Source organism: Oryza glaberrima, chromosome 11, assembly GCF_000147395.1.
Source record: "Oryza glaberrima chromosome 11, OglaRS2, whole genome shotgun sequence".
NCBI classification, from domain to species: Eukaryota; Viridiplantae; Streptophyta; class Magnoliopsida; order Poales; family Poaceae; genus Oryza; species Oryza glaberrima.
Genome location: NC_068336.1, coordinates 1,358,676 through 1,371,759, shown reverse-complemented (window position 1 = coordinate 1,371,759; position 13,084 = coordinate 1,358,676). Strand labels below are relative to the sequence as shown.

The 13,084-nt window shown below is 45.8% G+C and overlaps 3 protein-coding genes, 1 non-coding gene and 1 pseudogene across 5 annotated transcripts; 1 reads left to right on the top strand and 4 right to left on the bottom strand.

Annotated features, from left to right (window-relative positions):
- Positions 1 to 263: 263 nt before the first annotated feature.
- On the bottom strand, positions 264 to 337 carry TRNAV-CAC (transfer RNA valine (anticodon CAC)). The gene has a single exon. It is a non-coding gene; the product is annotated as a tRNA-Val (tRNA).
- A 305-nt stretch (positions 338 to 642) lies between these two features.
- LOC127755059 (putative pentatricopeptide repeat-containing protein At5g40405) lies at positions 643 to 2,614 on the bottom strand (annotated as a pseudogene).
- A 686-nt stretch (positions 2,615 to 3,300) lies between these two features.
- Positions 3,301 to 5,646, bottom strand: LOC127753781 (putative F-box protein At3g49980). Its single transcript, XM_052279206.1, has 3 exons — positions 5,495 to 5,646; positions 4,985 to 5,058; positions 3,301 to 4,881 (listed from the first exon to the last, which is right to left on the bottom strand). Exon 3 carries the CDS (start codon positions 4,802 to 4,804, stop codon positions 3,779 to 3,781), a length of 1,026 nt encoding a protein of 341 aa, XP_052135166.1. The 5' UTR covers positions 4,805 to 4,881; positions 4,985 to 5,058; positions 5,495 to 5,646; the 3' UTR covers positions 3,301 to 3,778.
- A 152-nt stretch (positions 5,647 to 5,798) lies between these two features.
- On the top strand, positions 5,799 to 9,743 carry LOC127754007 (protein SYM1-like). Of its 2 annotated transcripts, XM_052279462.1 has the most exons (8): positions 5,803 to 6,189; positions 6,321 to 6,408; positions 7,083 to 7,177; positions 7,266 to 7,338; positions 7,467 to 7,559; positions 7,773 to 7,859; positions 7,996 to 8,076; positions 8,800 to 9,743. In XM_052279462.1, exons 1-7 carry the CDS (start codon positions 5,900 to 5,902, stop codon positions 8,074 to 8,076), a joined length of 807 nt encoding a protein of 268 aa, XP_052135422.1. In that variant the 5' UTR covers positions 5,803 to 5,899; the 3' UTR covers positions 8,800 to 9,743. The 2 variants fall into 2 exon arrangements, with proteins under 2 accessions (XP_052135423.1, XP_052135422.1); XM_052279463.1 differs by lacking the exons at positions 7,467 to 7,559; positions 7,773 to 7,859; positions 7,996 to 8,076; positions 8,800 to 9,743 and adding an exon at positions 7,604 to 7,752 and having other exon boundaries at positions 5,799 to 6,189.
- Positions 9,744 to 11,830: 2,087 nt separating this feature from the next.
- On the bottom strand, positions 11,831 to 12,693 carry LOC127755251 (calmodulin-binding protein 25-like). Its single transcript, XM_052280910.1, has one exon. The coding sequence runs from the start codon at positions 12,638 to 12,640 to the stop codon at positions 12,086 to 12,088; it is 555 nt and encodes a 184-aa protein (XP_052136870.1). The 5' UTR covers positions 12,641 to 12,693; the 3' UTR covers positions 11,831 to 12,085.
- Positions 12,694 to 13,084: the final 391 nt, after the last annotated feature.

The window sequence follows — 13,084 nt, the reverse complement described above, 5'->3', positions numbered from 1 at the left end:
GTGTTTATGTTATTGTTATGGAGAAATATTTTTTGCATGTAATTATGTTGTTGTTATTGAGAAATATTCGAATTTTTGAAAAAAAAATCATGTGCATGTGGTTATCAAGTGTTTATGTTATTGTTATGGAGAAATTTTTTTGCATGTAATTATGCTGTTGTTATTAAGAAAAATATTCAAATTGTTGAAAAAAATGGAAAAAAACATGTTGTTATTAAGAAAAATATTCAAATTGTTGAAAAAAATGGAAAAAAACATGTTTGTGTCTGAGCCCAGGTTCGAACTGGGGACCTTTAGTGTGTGAGACTAACGTGATAACCAACTACACCACCCAGACTTGCTGTCTTAACTTCCTGTGCTCGCCTATTTAACCAGTTCACGTTTATTTGACAAAATCTCAAAATCATTCCTTTTCATATGAACTATCTAACCACATATGCACGAATTGCGCAAGTTATAACAAACTACAACTGTTTGAATTCTGACAACTGATATTGAACTACGACGGCCAAGTTTCGGAATTTCATTTCAGTTCTTTGACCACTTGCCATGTAACACTTGATCCGCCATCAATAAAATGATTGTAAAAAAAAAAAAAACTGATATTGAACCATGCGAACTACAACCGAATGAATTGTGGCCCCTGTTTAGATTCCAACTTTTTTTTTTCAAACCTCCAACTTTTCCGTCACATCGTTCTAATTTCTTCAAACTTCCAATTTTAGCGTGGAACTAAACACAGCCTATGATCTCAAGCAAATGTGTGAGACCAGTACAGCACATCCCCTTACCACAGAATTATGAGAGAAATCTACAGCACATTACGCTGTATAATGTACAATACAACACAACGAGTATTTACCAGAAATCTCCACAAGAACACACCCCGTCTCTGAAGTGATGGAACCGGGTACGGTCCCTCATGACAATCTCTACCATACACCCGAGATACAAGCTTTGCGCTCTCATGGCAATCGGCACACACCCGGAGGTTCTTGATGATCCTAATGGGAGCTCCTGGATTGGAAGCGATCAGAGCAAAGGCAATGGCGAGCCTCTCGCTGTGGTAGGACAGTGCATCCGCCTTGTCCTCCTCGACATCAAACAACGCAGACGAGGTGCTCGACCGGTGTCCGCACTCGCTTAATCTGGTCTCAATATCCTCAACCATGGCGTATATCTCCTTTGAGGCAGGATGCGTCTTGTCACCCACCAAGAACTCATGGAGAACTCCATTGATGTCTACAAAGCTTGATCCAGGGCTCTTGTCAATGCCCATGGACTTCATCTCCTTCCTCGCCTTCTTAGCGTCGTCCCATCGGTTCGTTGTTGCGTAGAAGTTGGAAATCAGGACATGGTTTCCACTGTCATCCGGTTCAAGTCGCATCAATTCTGCGATCATCTTCTTGCCGAGTTCCAGCTTGCCATGAATGCCACAGGCCCGGATCAGAGACCTGTATATCGCAGCATTTGGCACGATGGGCATTCCGTGGATCAGCTTCTCGGCATCGTTAAGTCGACCAGCCCGGCTCAGCATGTCAACCATGCATCCGCAATGCTCAATACTTGGCTCAATCCCGAATTCGATCTCCATTCTGTCAAAGTAGTCCAGACCTTCATCCACCAATCCAGCATGGGCACAAGCACACATCACGGACAGCACAGTGACGCCATCCACCGGCACGCCCTCACCGTGCATTCTGTCGAACAGGGAGAGGGCAGCACGGCCATGGCCATGGACTACCAAGCCATGGAGCATCGCATTGTAGCAGCGTGTGTCCCTGTCCGAAGCGGCTGCAAAGACCTGCTCGGCCAGGTCCAGCCTCCCGCACCCGGCGTACATCTCCACAAGCGCGGTGGCCACAATGCAGTTGACGGCGAGCCGGCGTTTCACGGCATAGGTGTGCGCCCACACCCCATGGCTGACAGCGCCAAGCTCGCCACACGCGCCGATGACGGCGACGAGCGTGATCTCGTTGGGTTTGATGGCTAAGGATAGCATCCGCACAAACATCTCGAGGATAGCATCCGCCGCAGAGGAGGCGCAGGCCACATCCCTGGCACGAAGGCGCGCGTAGGCGGAGAGCAGCGCGTTCCAGGCCGGCAGGTCGGGGTTAGCAATCCGGTCGAACACCTTCCGGCACGAGGCGATCCTGCCGCAGCGGGCGAAGACGTCGAGCAGCGCGGCACCGAGGAGGCGGTCGCAGGAGGCGGCATGGGCGCCGAGGAATTTGATCGAATGGGTGGCGAGCGCGAGGGCGAGGGCCGGAGGCGCGGCGCGGAACAGCGGCGGGTAGGTGAAGGCGTTGGGGCGGAGGAGCGGCGGCGAGGAGGAGGAGAGGAAGAGGAGGACGTAGAGGGAGAGCGCGGAGGGGAGGCAGCCGGGGGAGGAGGAGGCGAGGAGGAGGGAGTTGGCGAGGAAGGTGGTGGGCGGGAGCGGGGAGGAGAGGAGGAGGCGGAGGAGGTGGGGGACGGGGAGGAGAGGGAAGGCGAGGCGGAGGAGGGAGAAGTTGGGGGAGTGGCGCGCGAGGCCGGCGGTGAGGAGGAGACCGTGGAGCTGCGCGAAGAGGCGCGCCGGGAGCGGGAGCGGGAGCGCGTCACGGCGGCGGAGCGCGGGCAGCGGGTCGGCCGCGCGGCGGCCGAGTGCTGCCTCCGCTGCGGCTGCGGCTGCGGTTGCTGGGCCCATGTGCACCTGGGCTGCTACGGGGAGAGAAACATTCGTCATAGTTCACTTTTGATTGGACCAGTCTTTGGGCCGTAAGTAAGCCCAGTTAAATATTGGAATAAGTTTAACATGCCTCCCTCAACTCATGCCGCTGCTTGAATCGCATCGCTCAACCACAAGAGTATATGTACACACACTGCTTGACTATACTGCCTCCTCTCCTGTTTACAATGCATGTTACAATTCTGGCTCTGGGTCGTCATGGTAATAGTACCTGTTCCTGTTGGATTCCATCACTCCGTGCCTCCGTAGATAACATCAAGCTGGTAACTCGGTTCCTGCAACAAGCACAAAGGTTGAAGAAATTCCAGCAGCCCAGTGAAAGTGCAGTCATAATTCAAGTTGAGTCACTGTAAGACCTCCTTACCGACTACTAGGACAACAGTTCATGACTGGTCATTGTTCAAACAGGGAATGTAACCCAACAATTCCAGCAAGACACAACAAACTCAAAATAAATGGCACTAAGGATCTCATCAGACATACGCATCACCAACACAAATAGATAATGACCTTTCAATACCACAGCGTTATATACGCAACCCAAGTGGCAAAATTAAGCTGCAAGAAGCCAATAAAAAGTAACCATCTCGCAATGTTGAAATAAACAACGAGCATAATCAACTGTTCAGTCTCAGACTTCCACAAACCAGGAAAAAACAGTCTCAGGCATTTAATTTTCCATGTACAGTACAGAAATGATACCCTCAATGTTGAAGATGAACATGTGGAGGTACAGAAATACTGATCAGAGTGAATGCTGCCCTTTGCAACATCAGATCATTGACCATTCACTACAAAATTAAGTTCCATCGCTAAAATTGCAGTATCCAATGAATAGACACCCAAAAGTGTGAAGTAGCCTCACGGTAAAGAAAGTATGCTCTACAGCCCACTGAAGAAATGTGGTTCATGTCTACTTTCATTATCTAGAATTTGGAACACTTCGTGTGGAACGAGACTTTCTTGGAGAATATGTGGAGTAATGTTCAGCATGCGGCCACTACATTGAAATTTCTCCAGCAAATTGCCCTTTATGTCGTAGTGAAACTGTCAATCAAATCCATCAACCAAGACATCACCCTCTTGAGAAACAATATGAAGATACCAACCATCATCTTCTTCAAAACGGCGAATCTCTATAACTGGCAATTCAATTCGATACTTGTGGACCCATACCATATGCTTATAATCTTGCAGAAGCCAAAGATCCACCTTTGATGATCCAATATGGCTGTTTGACATGGCAAGGCTACCCTCAATCTCGAGTAATGACGACACATTGTGCATCTTGAAAGGTACATGCAACCACCGAAACACCTCATCGAGAGTGTCGAACACCACTATCTTGTTCTGTCCACCTAAGTGCGGCAGCCAGTGCAGGTTTCCATGAAACAGGAAAGGCTCGTTGAACTGAGTTTCCTCCTTCCCTTTCGCCAACCACTTTCTCAGGGATGCTGACGATGAATGGGGCCAAATGCTCCTCTCCTTCCCTGAGCCAACAATGCTGATGTAGAATTCAGGGCCCAAACCAATTTCTCGATAATACAATACTCGGTATTCAGAAGAATGGCCATGAGAATAGAGCCCCAGGACGGTGTCATGTTGAAGCGCCGGCGGGAAGACCCAAAGCCATTGACGTGTAGTAGGATTGCAGAGATGCAAATAGTTGTTGTAGGACATGAGCAGGAGACCATCGCAAGAAGCGTGGACGGTGAATGGGCTGTCTTCGAGTGAGCAGTCGTAATCTTGGCCAGTGAACCGGGCCAGAGACTGGAACTGGTGTGTGCGGAAGTCAACGGCTTCAACACAGTAGTCCAGGATATCCAGGTCATCGTGGCGACTGCCCACGTCGCGGATGAAGGTGAGGAGGCGCTGCGGAGGCTGGCGGCAGTGGTGGGCAAGGAGGAAGGCGCGGTCGGAGGTGACGTCCCGCCAGGCTTTGCAGACGGCACGGCACTGGAGGATGGATTTTGGCGGTAGCAGGAGCAGAATCTCCGACAGAATTTCTTCAGGGAGGTTGGCAATGGTGAGAGGCCTACGACGCTGCTGTTCGGGCAGCCTCACCGTCTCCGCCATTGCAATTGAGCCCCCAGCTGACAATTTGGACTAGGACCCTAGTGCTGCTGCATCCTTGGCTCCTTGCCGCTCTGAAACTGAAATGGCCAAAAATTTCCCATGGAAAGAGAGCACATTAGGATTCCAGACCGTCAAGAACTCGAAAGAAAATACAGCTCAAGATGGGTGTTCGGATCTCACATGAATCAATCATCTCGTTTTGTGATCGCTATTCATCCTCCCTCCGAATCATCAGAGTAAGTGACTGATCATAACTGATAAACAAACAAGCAATTAGGACTGGATCTGATCAGGGAAAACCAAAGCCTGGACTGAGGCTCCAACTCCATTCCACCAGCAAAAGTATTTAACACCAAGAATCACACTGAAATGAAAAGGAAGATTAAAACACTAATCTAAAATACGAAGAAGCAAACTAAACTGAATCATGTCTGTCCCTCAGAATGCCTATTCTCAACAGTGCACATGGAATTATCGATCGATCGGTTCCTTCAACCTCACAGCATATTGCAGTGGAGGGAGCACCAACTGAACTGAATCAAGTGCTCAGATTACTAAACTGCTCATCACTGGGACAGAACACATGAAAATCTTCGCTAATCAATCAATCAGACATATACAGAGACAGAAATACAGGGGCAAACTAAAATACAGGTAGGTAGCAATGGACAGCAAGGGATTGGTACTTACTACTCCATGGCCTTGAGCTCGAGCCAGGCGGGCGACGGGCTTCCGCTTCTGCTGCTTCCAAGTGGAGGAGGAAATGGCGCTAAGAGGCCGCGCCGCCGCGCCGCAGTGGAGAGGATGAGAAGAATGGAGGCGGCGCCGGCGAGATGGGCACAGTTAGGTTAGACCTAAATATCCCCGCAAAAGAAAAAAGGTTAGACCTAAATAAATGTAGGTGGGCCAAGAGCCCAACAAGGAAGCCGAGAGCCCAAATATGCAAAGCCCATCATCCATTGCTAGCATCTTCGTCTACCTCATCATCTTCTCCCCAAAATTGCAACTACTAGAACCCTAGTCCAGTGCGACCCAAAACCCAAGCTCCTCCTCACACCATTGCAGTTAGTTGCAGCATCAGCGCAAGCACCACCCATGGCGATGGCCTCCACCCTCCCGCTCCTCCTCGTGCACCGCTCCACCCCTCCGACTCCGAGGCCTACCGCGCCGCCGCTCCTCCACTCCCGCCGCCTCACCCTTCCTTCCCGCCTCGCCTCGCTCCCCGCGACAATCGCAGTCGTCCACCCGCGCAAGGGCGTCCGCCTCTCGAAGCTCCACGCCGCCTCCTGCTGCGATTCCGCCTCCGCCGCCGGAGTCACCACCGGAGGAGGAGCTGGTGGTGGTGGAGCAAAAGGAGCAATGGATTGGCGTCTCCTGTTAGCCTGGTAAGTCCAATTCCGCCTCTTCCTGATTCCTGGTGCCTCCTGCGGCCAAGCACTGCCCATGTTCATTTGCCTCGCTTTTTGCCATACTCATATCTAAATGCAAAATTACTGAAATGCGCCATGATTTGCAGGTACCTGCTGGCTCTTGATAAGCATCCCATCACCACTAAGGCTGTTACCTCTGCCGTCCTAACCCTGACCGGAGACCTCATCTGCCAGGTGACTTGCAGTTGTTTTCTACTTCCCGCATTTTCACATCCATCCATTGCAACCCTAGTGGATTACTTAGTACTACTTAATTGGTTGACGAACAATGAACCAGTAGTCTCCCTCTCTTCTTGTAGAGGGCTTCCTGTCACTCTGCAATAGCACATTGCCAGGCGTGCTTAGATGGGTATTAGCATCAAATGGTCAAATCATACCAATTTTCCTTCAAAACAACATTGAAATGTTATCCATTGCTAATACCACTTGGAAATCAATTTACCGAGTTATGGTTCTTTTCTGCCTTAGCTGCACTCTTTTAGTTTCCTTGTTTTCTAAATATAACATGATGTGAAATTCTTAACTGGCTAGGCTATTATGGTCTTATCAAATTTCAGGTCCATATCTTCTTATCCAATCCTGCGTCAACCATAATCTGAATATATTGTCTTTACTCAACTGTGTCAGTCTTTAGCCTATGCTAATCCGTAACTCATATGATTCCTCAACGGATTTTACTCCAGCAACAGTGTCCTATTCCATTATTAAAAAACAATGTATATTCCTACTGGGTTGCATCCATGGATTGGGCAATATTTGATATTTCATCTGTTCTTGTTATTGTGGTATCTTGTTACGGTTTCTTACAAGATATTTACTGTTGCCATTGTTGTTTGCTACTGCTCCAGCTCGCAATTGATAAAGTGCCAAAGCTAGATTTGAAGAGAACGTTTGTATTCACATTTTTGGGACTTGTCCTGGTGGGGCCAACATTGCATGTCTGGTAATCGCAACCAATGTTTATTGAGGTTTAGGATAGCATGTGTTCTCTGCCCAGTGCTGTTTGTTTCATTACTCGTTGCCACATGCAGGTACTTGTACTTGAGTAAATTAGTGACGATCAATGGTGCATCAGGTGCAATTGCTCGCCTCTTACTTGATCAGGTATGTGCATGTCCTTTTCCTCTTTCCCTTCTGCCCCCAGAGAGAGAGTGTTGCTGCTTGTTCTGTTCTAGCTTGTTTCTGCATTTATGTATTTATTTTTTGACATTTTTTTTATCTCCTCCTTTCAGTTCATTTTCTCTCCCATTTTCATTGGAGTGTTTATGAGTTTACTCGTCACCTTGGAGGGAAAGCCTTCTCTTGTAGTTCCAAAGCTCAAGCAGGTGACATGAACCTCTTCTGATTGATTCTCTCATTTCCATCGCAGATCCTCTGCAGTACTGCTGATGCAGTAGCAGTGGCTGACATGTGGGTCCGGGTCCATACGTCAGTATCTGCTACTGTATCAGCAGTACTGCAGATAATCCCCACTGCTCCCTGATAATATGTATGTGCACTCATTTACTGCTAGCTAATTTTCAATTGTAATTTTACAGGAGTGGTTATCATCAGTGATTGCGAATTGGCAATTGTGGATACCCTTTCAGTTCTTGAATTTTTACTTTGTCCCACAAAAATTTCAGGTCTTTGAAATCTTTCACATTTTCATTTCATAAAATATTTTAGAGTGCAATACTGTACTCTGGAGCTGAATTTGCTTCTTTCTGTCTGCTTTAGCATGACTGAATGCTGTTCTCACCTTACTGTTAATTTTTCCAGGTTCTTGCTGCTAATTTTGTAGCCCTTGCGTGGAACGTGATTCTATCATTTAAAGCTCACAAAGAAGTTACTGTGAAATAGGTAATCTGGGATGGTATATATATGGACATGTTATATGATATCCTTACTTCAGGTTCCCATATTAATTTGTTGAGGCGAGTGTCTGATTTAATAACTTTTCCAACAAGGGTACATTGGCGATAGTGCATATATATAACTTATTTCCTGATTTATATCTAGGTGATATCAACTACATTTCATTACACGTAATAGTAGGCATTATGTACATCTCTGAGCATCCTTTTATTTCCTGTTGTTTTCAATTTCACCAGCCATGTGAGACACTTTGACTTGTTCTTGTAACCTTGCACAATAACTCTTTGCCAGTGTCTCTTATTCCCGGACTTATTTTCTGCCACCCCTGAAAAACAACCATGTGGATTTGTTATGGAATTATTGTAGCTTGACCTCCCCAAAGCCACACAAACCACCTTTTTGTACCTTTTGCAATTTAAAATGATGTTGATTGGTTCTAAAGGTGCCATTTGTTCTTTTGTTTCTTGTGAGGAACAACCAGTAGTGTCTCTGAAGGCAAAAGAAATGGATAAGGTCAAACAAGACTGTTTTGTCTTGTAATTCCACATAGCTAGTAGTAAAATAAATCAATAAACCCCCAGCCTGGATTTGAATCTGATTTTCTTGTTGTGTTTAAATGTTCCAGCATTTCTAACTCACTCGTTGATTAGATTTATCATTGATCAGTTTATCAGTACTAATATTTTTTGCTCTTTGCATTCGTTCTAGGTTTAGGCAGATTCGGATATATAGTTGGCGACACGGAGAAGTACGCAGTGGCTTGTCGCAGCTGCAGTTTGCTAACGAATGAGCTCCACGTCCATGCCCGGCGAGCATAGCTCTCTTTTGTGCCCCTAACAGTTGAGGTGTAGAAATTCTTTGGTAGTGAAATATCTAGGGCGTGTTCCTTACTGGTATTGCTGTACTGAAGGCGGCAAAGTAAGTAACCATATCACCGTGATGGCATGCCTGAGCCTGCAAACGCATGGTGTTGAGATCTTGTACATTGTTATATGTAGTAGGTCAAGTGAGTAGGTTCAAACTGTCATTATCTGAAGCAGTGGTGTACTGTTTCATCCTGCCAACGCGGTGTGATCAGTGGTTGTGTGCGCCAGCTGACTCTGTTTATCTGTCTGGCAAACACAGTCGGTGCCTGTTTTCTCTTGGGCTTGCATCCTTCCTGTCTCCGTTGTGTAAGCAAGGGTTGCTGTTGATCCAGCTGACCCGACAGTGATGTGTTTAGCATGAACAACACAGTTCTGCCTTCTATTTTTCTAAAGATGTTGCAGCGATGTGTAACAATGTTCATTTATGACATGAGCATGACGCAATGATGATGTAAGCATTTGTGTGTGTGTGTGTGTGTGTGGGCGCGCGCGCGCGCGGGGGCGGGAGGTAGGTCAGGTCAGGTGGGCTGTGAGGAATCACATGCACTGTAGAGGTAAGGCATGCTGGGTCCAAACAAACAACAAGTGAGAAGACATTGATGAGGACGGCAGCGGAGACCGGAGAGGAGGCAAACCAAGCAGTCAATTGCATCGATCGTTGCAAGTGCAATGGTGGTGTCCCCTCCTGCGTGGCCGGCCAGCGGCCAACATCCATCCCTCGTCGCTCTCACTGCGTAGCCATAAAAATAAGTGTGATTTTACACACGTTCATATCTAATGTTTAACCATTCGTCTTATTTAAAAAATTTTACAATTAATATTTTTTATTAGGGTGAATACCCAAAATGATCCTTGAACTTTCGCGTAAGGATCAATTTAGTCCCTGACATTTCGTATTGTCCAAACAATTACCTTAAGTTCATTGTGTGATTCAATATAGTCCTTAGACCCTCTAAACATGCCATGTGTATATGCCACATCATCTATGCATGCAAGTTCAATATTTAAATGTCTGGTTTTGACCATTGGCAAAAATATGTAGCATTGATAGCTAAAAAAATTGACATTTTTCTTTGTTTTATGATTGCTTCTTCTTGTTTTTCTTTTTCTTTATTTGATAGAAAATTGAAGGTTAAAATAGACATTTAAATGTTGTCTTACATGCATGAATGATATGGCATGTCCACGCGGCGTTTTAAGTGGGTCTAAGGACTATATTAAGTCCTATGATAATCTTTAGGGTCTTGTTTGGACATTATAAAACATCAAGAACTAATTCGACCCTTGAGCAAAAGTTGAAGGAATGAACTGGCTATTCACCCTTTTTATTAGATGATAAAATATAAATAGTAGTATTTTATGTGTGACTATTTTAAAAAATATTTTAAATAAGACGGATGGTGAAACGTTGGACACGGTTACTCATGGCTGTACGTATTTTGGGAGGGAGGGGAAACTATGAACTACGAACTCATTAGAGTAGCCGCGAATTTTGACTGGCAGCTGCATGCTGGACCATGAATTCTCCTTGTTAATTTACAAAAAAATATGCTAATTCTACTATTATTAGTAAGTTATTAGTAGTACGGTAAACGACATCGAGAAGTAATTAGGACAGCCGTTGGTTTGTATTGTACTCCTATGTGTTAACATCGTCCAGGAACGGACCCAGACTTTTGGCGGTTTGGACCGACTGGCTGACCATCATCTCATCAGGACCAGGGGCTGCTAAGTGCTAGCCAGAGCCACACTTGTTGATGGCACAGCACACGTACACTGCAAATTGAGGAGAAAGAAATCACACGCAGACTCAGTAGTCAACAGCTCGTGCCTCTGATTCTTCCTCTCCGTTGATATAGTCCTTTCCTTGTCAACTTCCCTTTTTGCATTGTATTTTAGGGGCAATCTAGAGGTGGTTACTTGTAAGCACCAAACAGCTCAGCTCTAGATCAAGCCTACATATGTGTTTAACAAATACACTTCACATTTGTTTTTTCTTCCCATTAAGCATGCATGTTGATTCCACACCCAATTTGTTTCTTTTTTTTCCTTTCATTTTCCGCCCTGGGTGTTTTATAGTACTCTTTACAATGAATTATATCTATTTATACTATCACATCAACTATTAATAGTACAATTATGTTAATATCACTTCTACTGACGATGCTACTAGTAGATCAATGTAAAGTTAGTTGTTAGTTGTGTAGCGGTGGTTTTTAGTCGGTTTTTCTGTAATTAACCGTGCAGTTGTATAATTTTCGGATCCGGTTTTCTTTATAAACTGGGTCAATTATCTTCTTCTAAATATAAAAGTGGAACAAAGTTCCGCCTTATATTTCAAAAAAAAAATGTTACTCTTCCGCCGAACCTTAGTATGCGTGTGCATATATGATTGCAATACTTTATTTTTCTAAAAAAAAAAACCTGGCTCGATGATTACGATATTATTATTGTTGTATCTCACAATCAATCTTTTCCAAGTACTGATTCTCAACCCTGCTCTGCTCCAATTGAACTGTTAGCTTCATCCTAACGTATCTTAGTGTCTAAGCAGCATTTACATGCTACTGCCCCCCACAGTGGTTTGGTGCATTAATTGATTATATAGCTAAAGCTGAATTAATGCACTAAGCACCTCTCTAAAATGTACTAATATAAAAAAACATCTTTTGTTACATTTTGTTCACCAAATGATCAGAAACCACATGTTCAGTGAGATGGTGCTGGAGCAGTTGTACTGTTGGAAGGAGTGTTTATCAAGACTGAAAACCAATGGAAAAGCAAGAGCCAATCAATCAAACAAAGCAAAAGAGTTTCACAAGAATCAAATCCTGCATAAATTAAGAACCTTGAGGCTGATGCAGTGATGCTGGAATCAGCAGAAGGAAGAGCAAAACGAACTTAACAGTCGCCTCAATTAAAAGAGAAGTAACTCCAAATTAAAGTTAGATCAATAAAATAACACTACTGATAAAAAAACTCGTCCATGTGTATATGAGGCATAAGCTTAAAATTAACAAGGACACGAACAGAGAATCAGAGAGATAGATGCTCCAACCTGTTCATCGATCTTGTCTTAGTTAATTACAGCCATGAAGAATCGGAAATCGACAATATATGATCTAGATTTACAGGAGATCCCATGAGTCCAAGGTGGGGAAGCCACCACCACAGTTGCCGCTGCTGCTACAGCTGCTGTTGTTGCTGTAACTATTACCTGCTCCTCCTACCAACGCCACCGACACGTCGCACGGCGCGGCCGCGGCCGTCGGCTCCGCGCGGCGGCCGAGCAGGAACGCCGAGGTGTCGAGCGTGGGAAGCATCAGCGCGCCTGCAGGGCCGGGCGAGCCCGCTGGAGCGGCGTGGCGGAGGAGCTCCGTCGTCGTCGGCGAGAGAGATGGAGGAGGTGGAGGCGGGAGGTCGTCGGCGCCGGTGACCTGGTGCACCATGCGGCGGAAGTTGGCCGGATCGGCGCTGATGTAGGTGGTGGGCAGGCGCCGCGACGGGCGCGGCCGGCGCTTGGCGATGCGGCGGCTGGTCCTGGCGGCGGCGGCGGCGCCGCGGAAGTGGCGGTGGAGAGTGGCGGCGGACGGCGGCGGCGGCGGGGGAGGCATGAGGTCGGGAGGAAGCCAAGGGGAGGAGGAGGTGGAGGAGTCGAGCATGTGCATGGCGGCGGTGAGCATCGACGATCGGTGGATGCTCTGCTGCGAGTGTTGCGCGCGGCGAACTTGACAGGGGATGGACGGACGGTTGAGGGGAGACAAGGGGGTGGCCTATATATGGACAACTTTTTTCTTATTTTTATTAGTTTCAAATAAATTTAGAAATAACCCTTGATATTTTTCTTCTTAGGAAATGAATCTTTTAGGTATGGTTTGGATACCATACCGGTGTTCAATAAAATAATATAAATATAATGATAAATTATGTCATCAAAATTTCATATGCAAATAAATTTAGAAAATAATAGTAATTAGAGAGAAAAAATGATTATCATGAAAAAAAACTCATCTGTCTTTACTCTTTCTTACATGAAAATGATACATGTAAAAAAAACTTGCAAACTCTTTATAAAAACTACGTGGCAAATTGTGACTTCATTTTGACTTTTATTAACTACCAATCGG

Bases quoted from the DNA above. Each gene is read 5' to 3' on its own strand.
- LOC127755251 (XM_052280910.1), bottom strand. From the start codon at position 12,640: ATGCTCACCGCCGCCATGCACATGCTCGACTCCTCCACCTCCTCCTCC.
- LOC127753781 (XM_052279206.1), bottom strand. From the start codon at position 4,804: ATGGCGGAGACGGTGAGGCTGCCCGAACAGCAGCGTCGTAGGCCTCTC.
- LOC127754007 (XM_052279462.1), top strand. From the start codon at position 5,900: ATGGCGATGGCCTCCACCCTCCCGCTCCTCCTCGTGCACCGCTCCACC. The intron at 7,560-7,772 runs GTGACATGAACC...GTAATTTTACAG, and splicing joins TAGTTCCAAAGCTCAAGCAG to GAGTGGTTATCATCAGTGAT. The intron at 7,860-7,995 runs GTCTTTGAAATC...TAATTTTTCCAG, and splicing joins TTGTCCCACAAAAATTTCAG to GTTCTTGCTGCTAATTTTGT.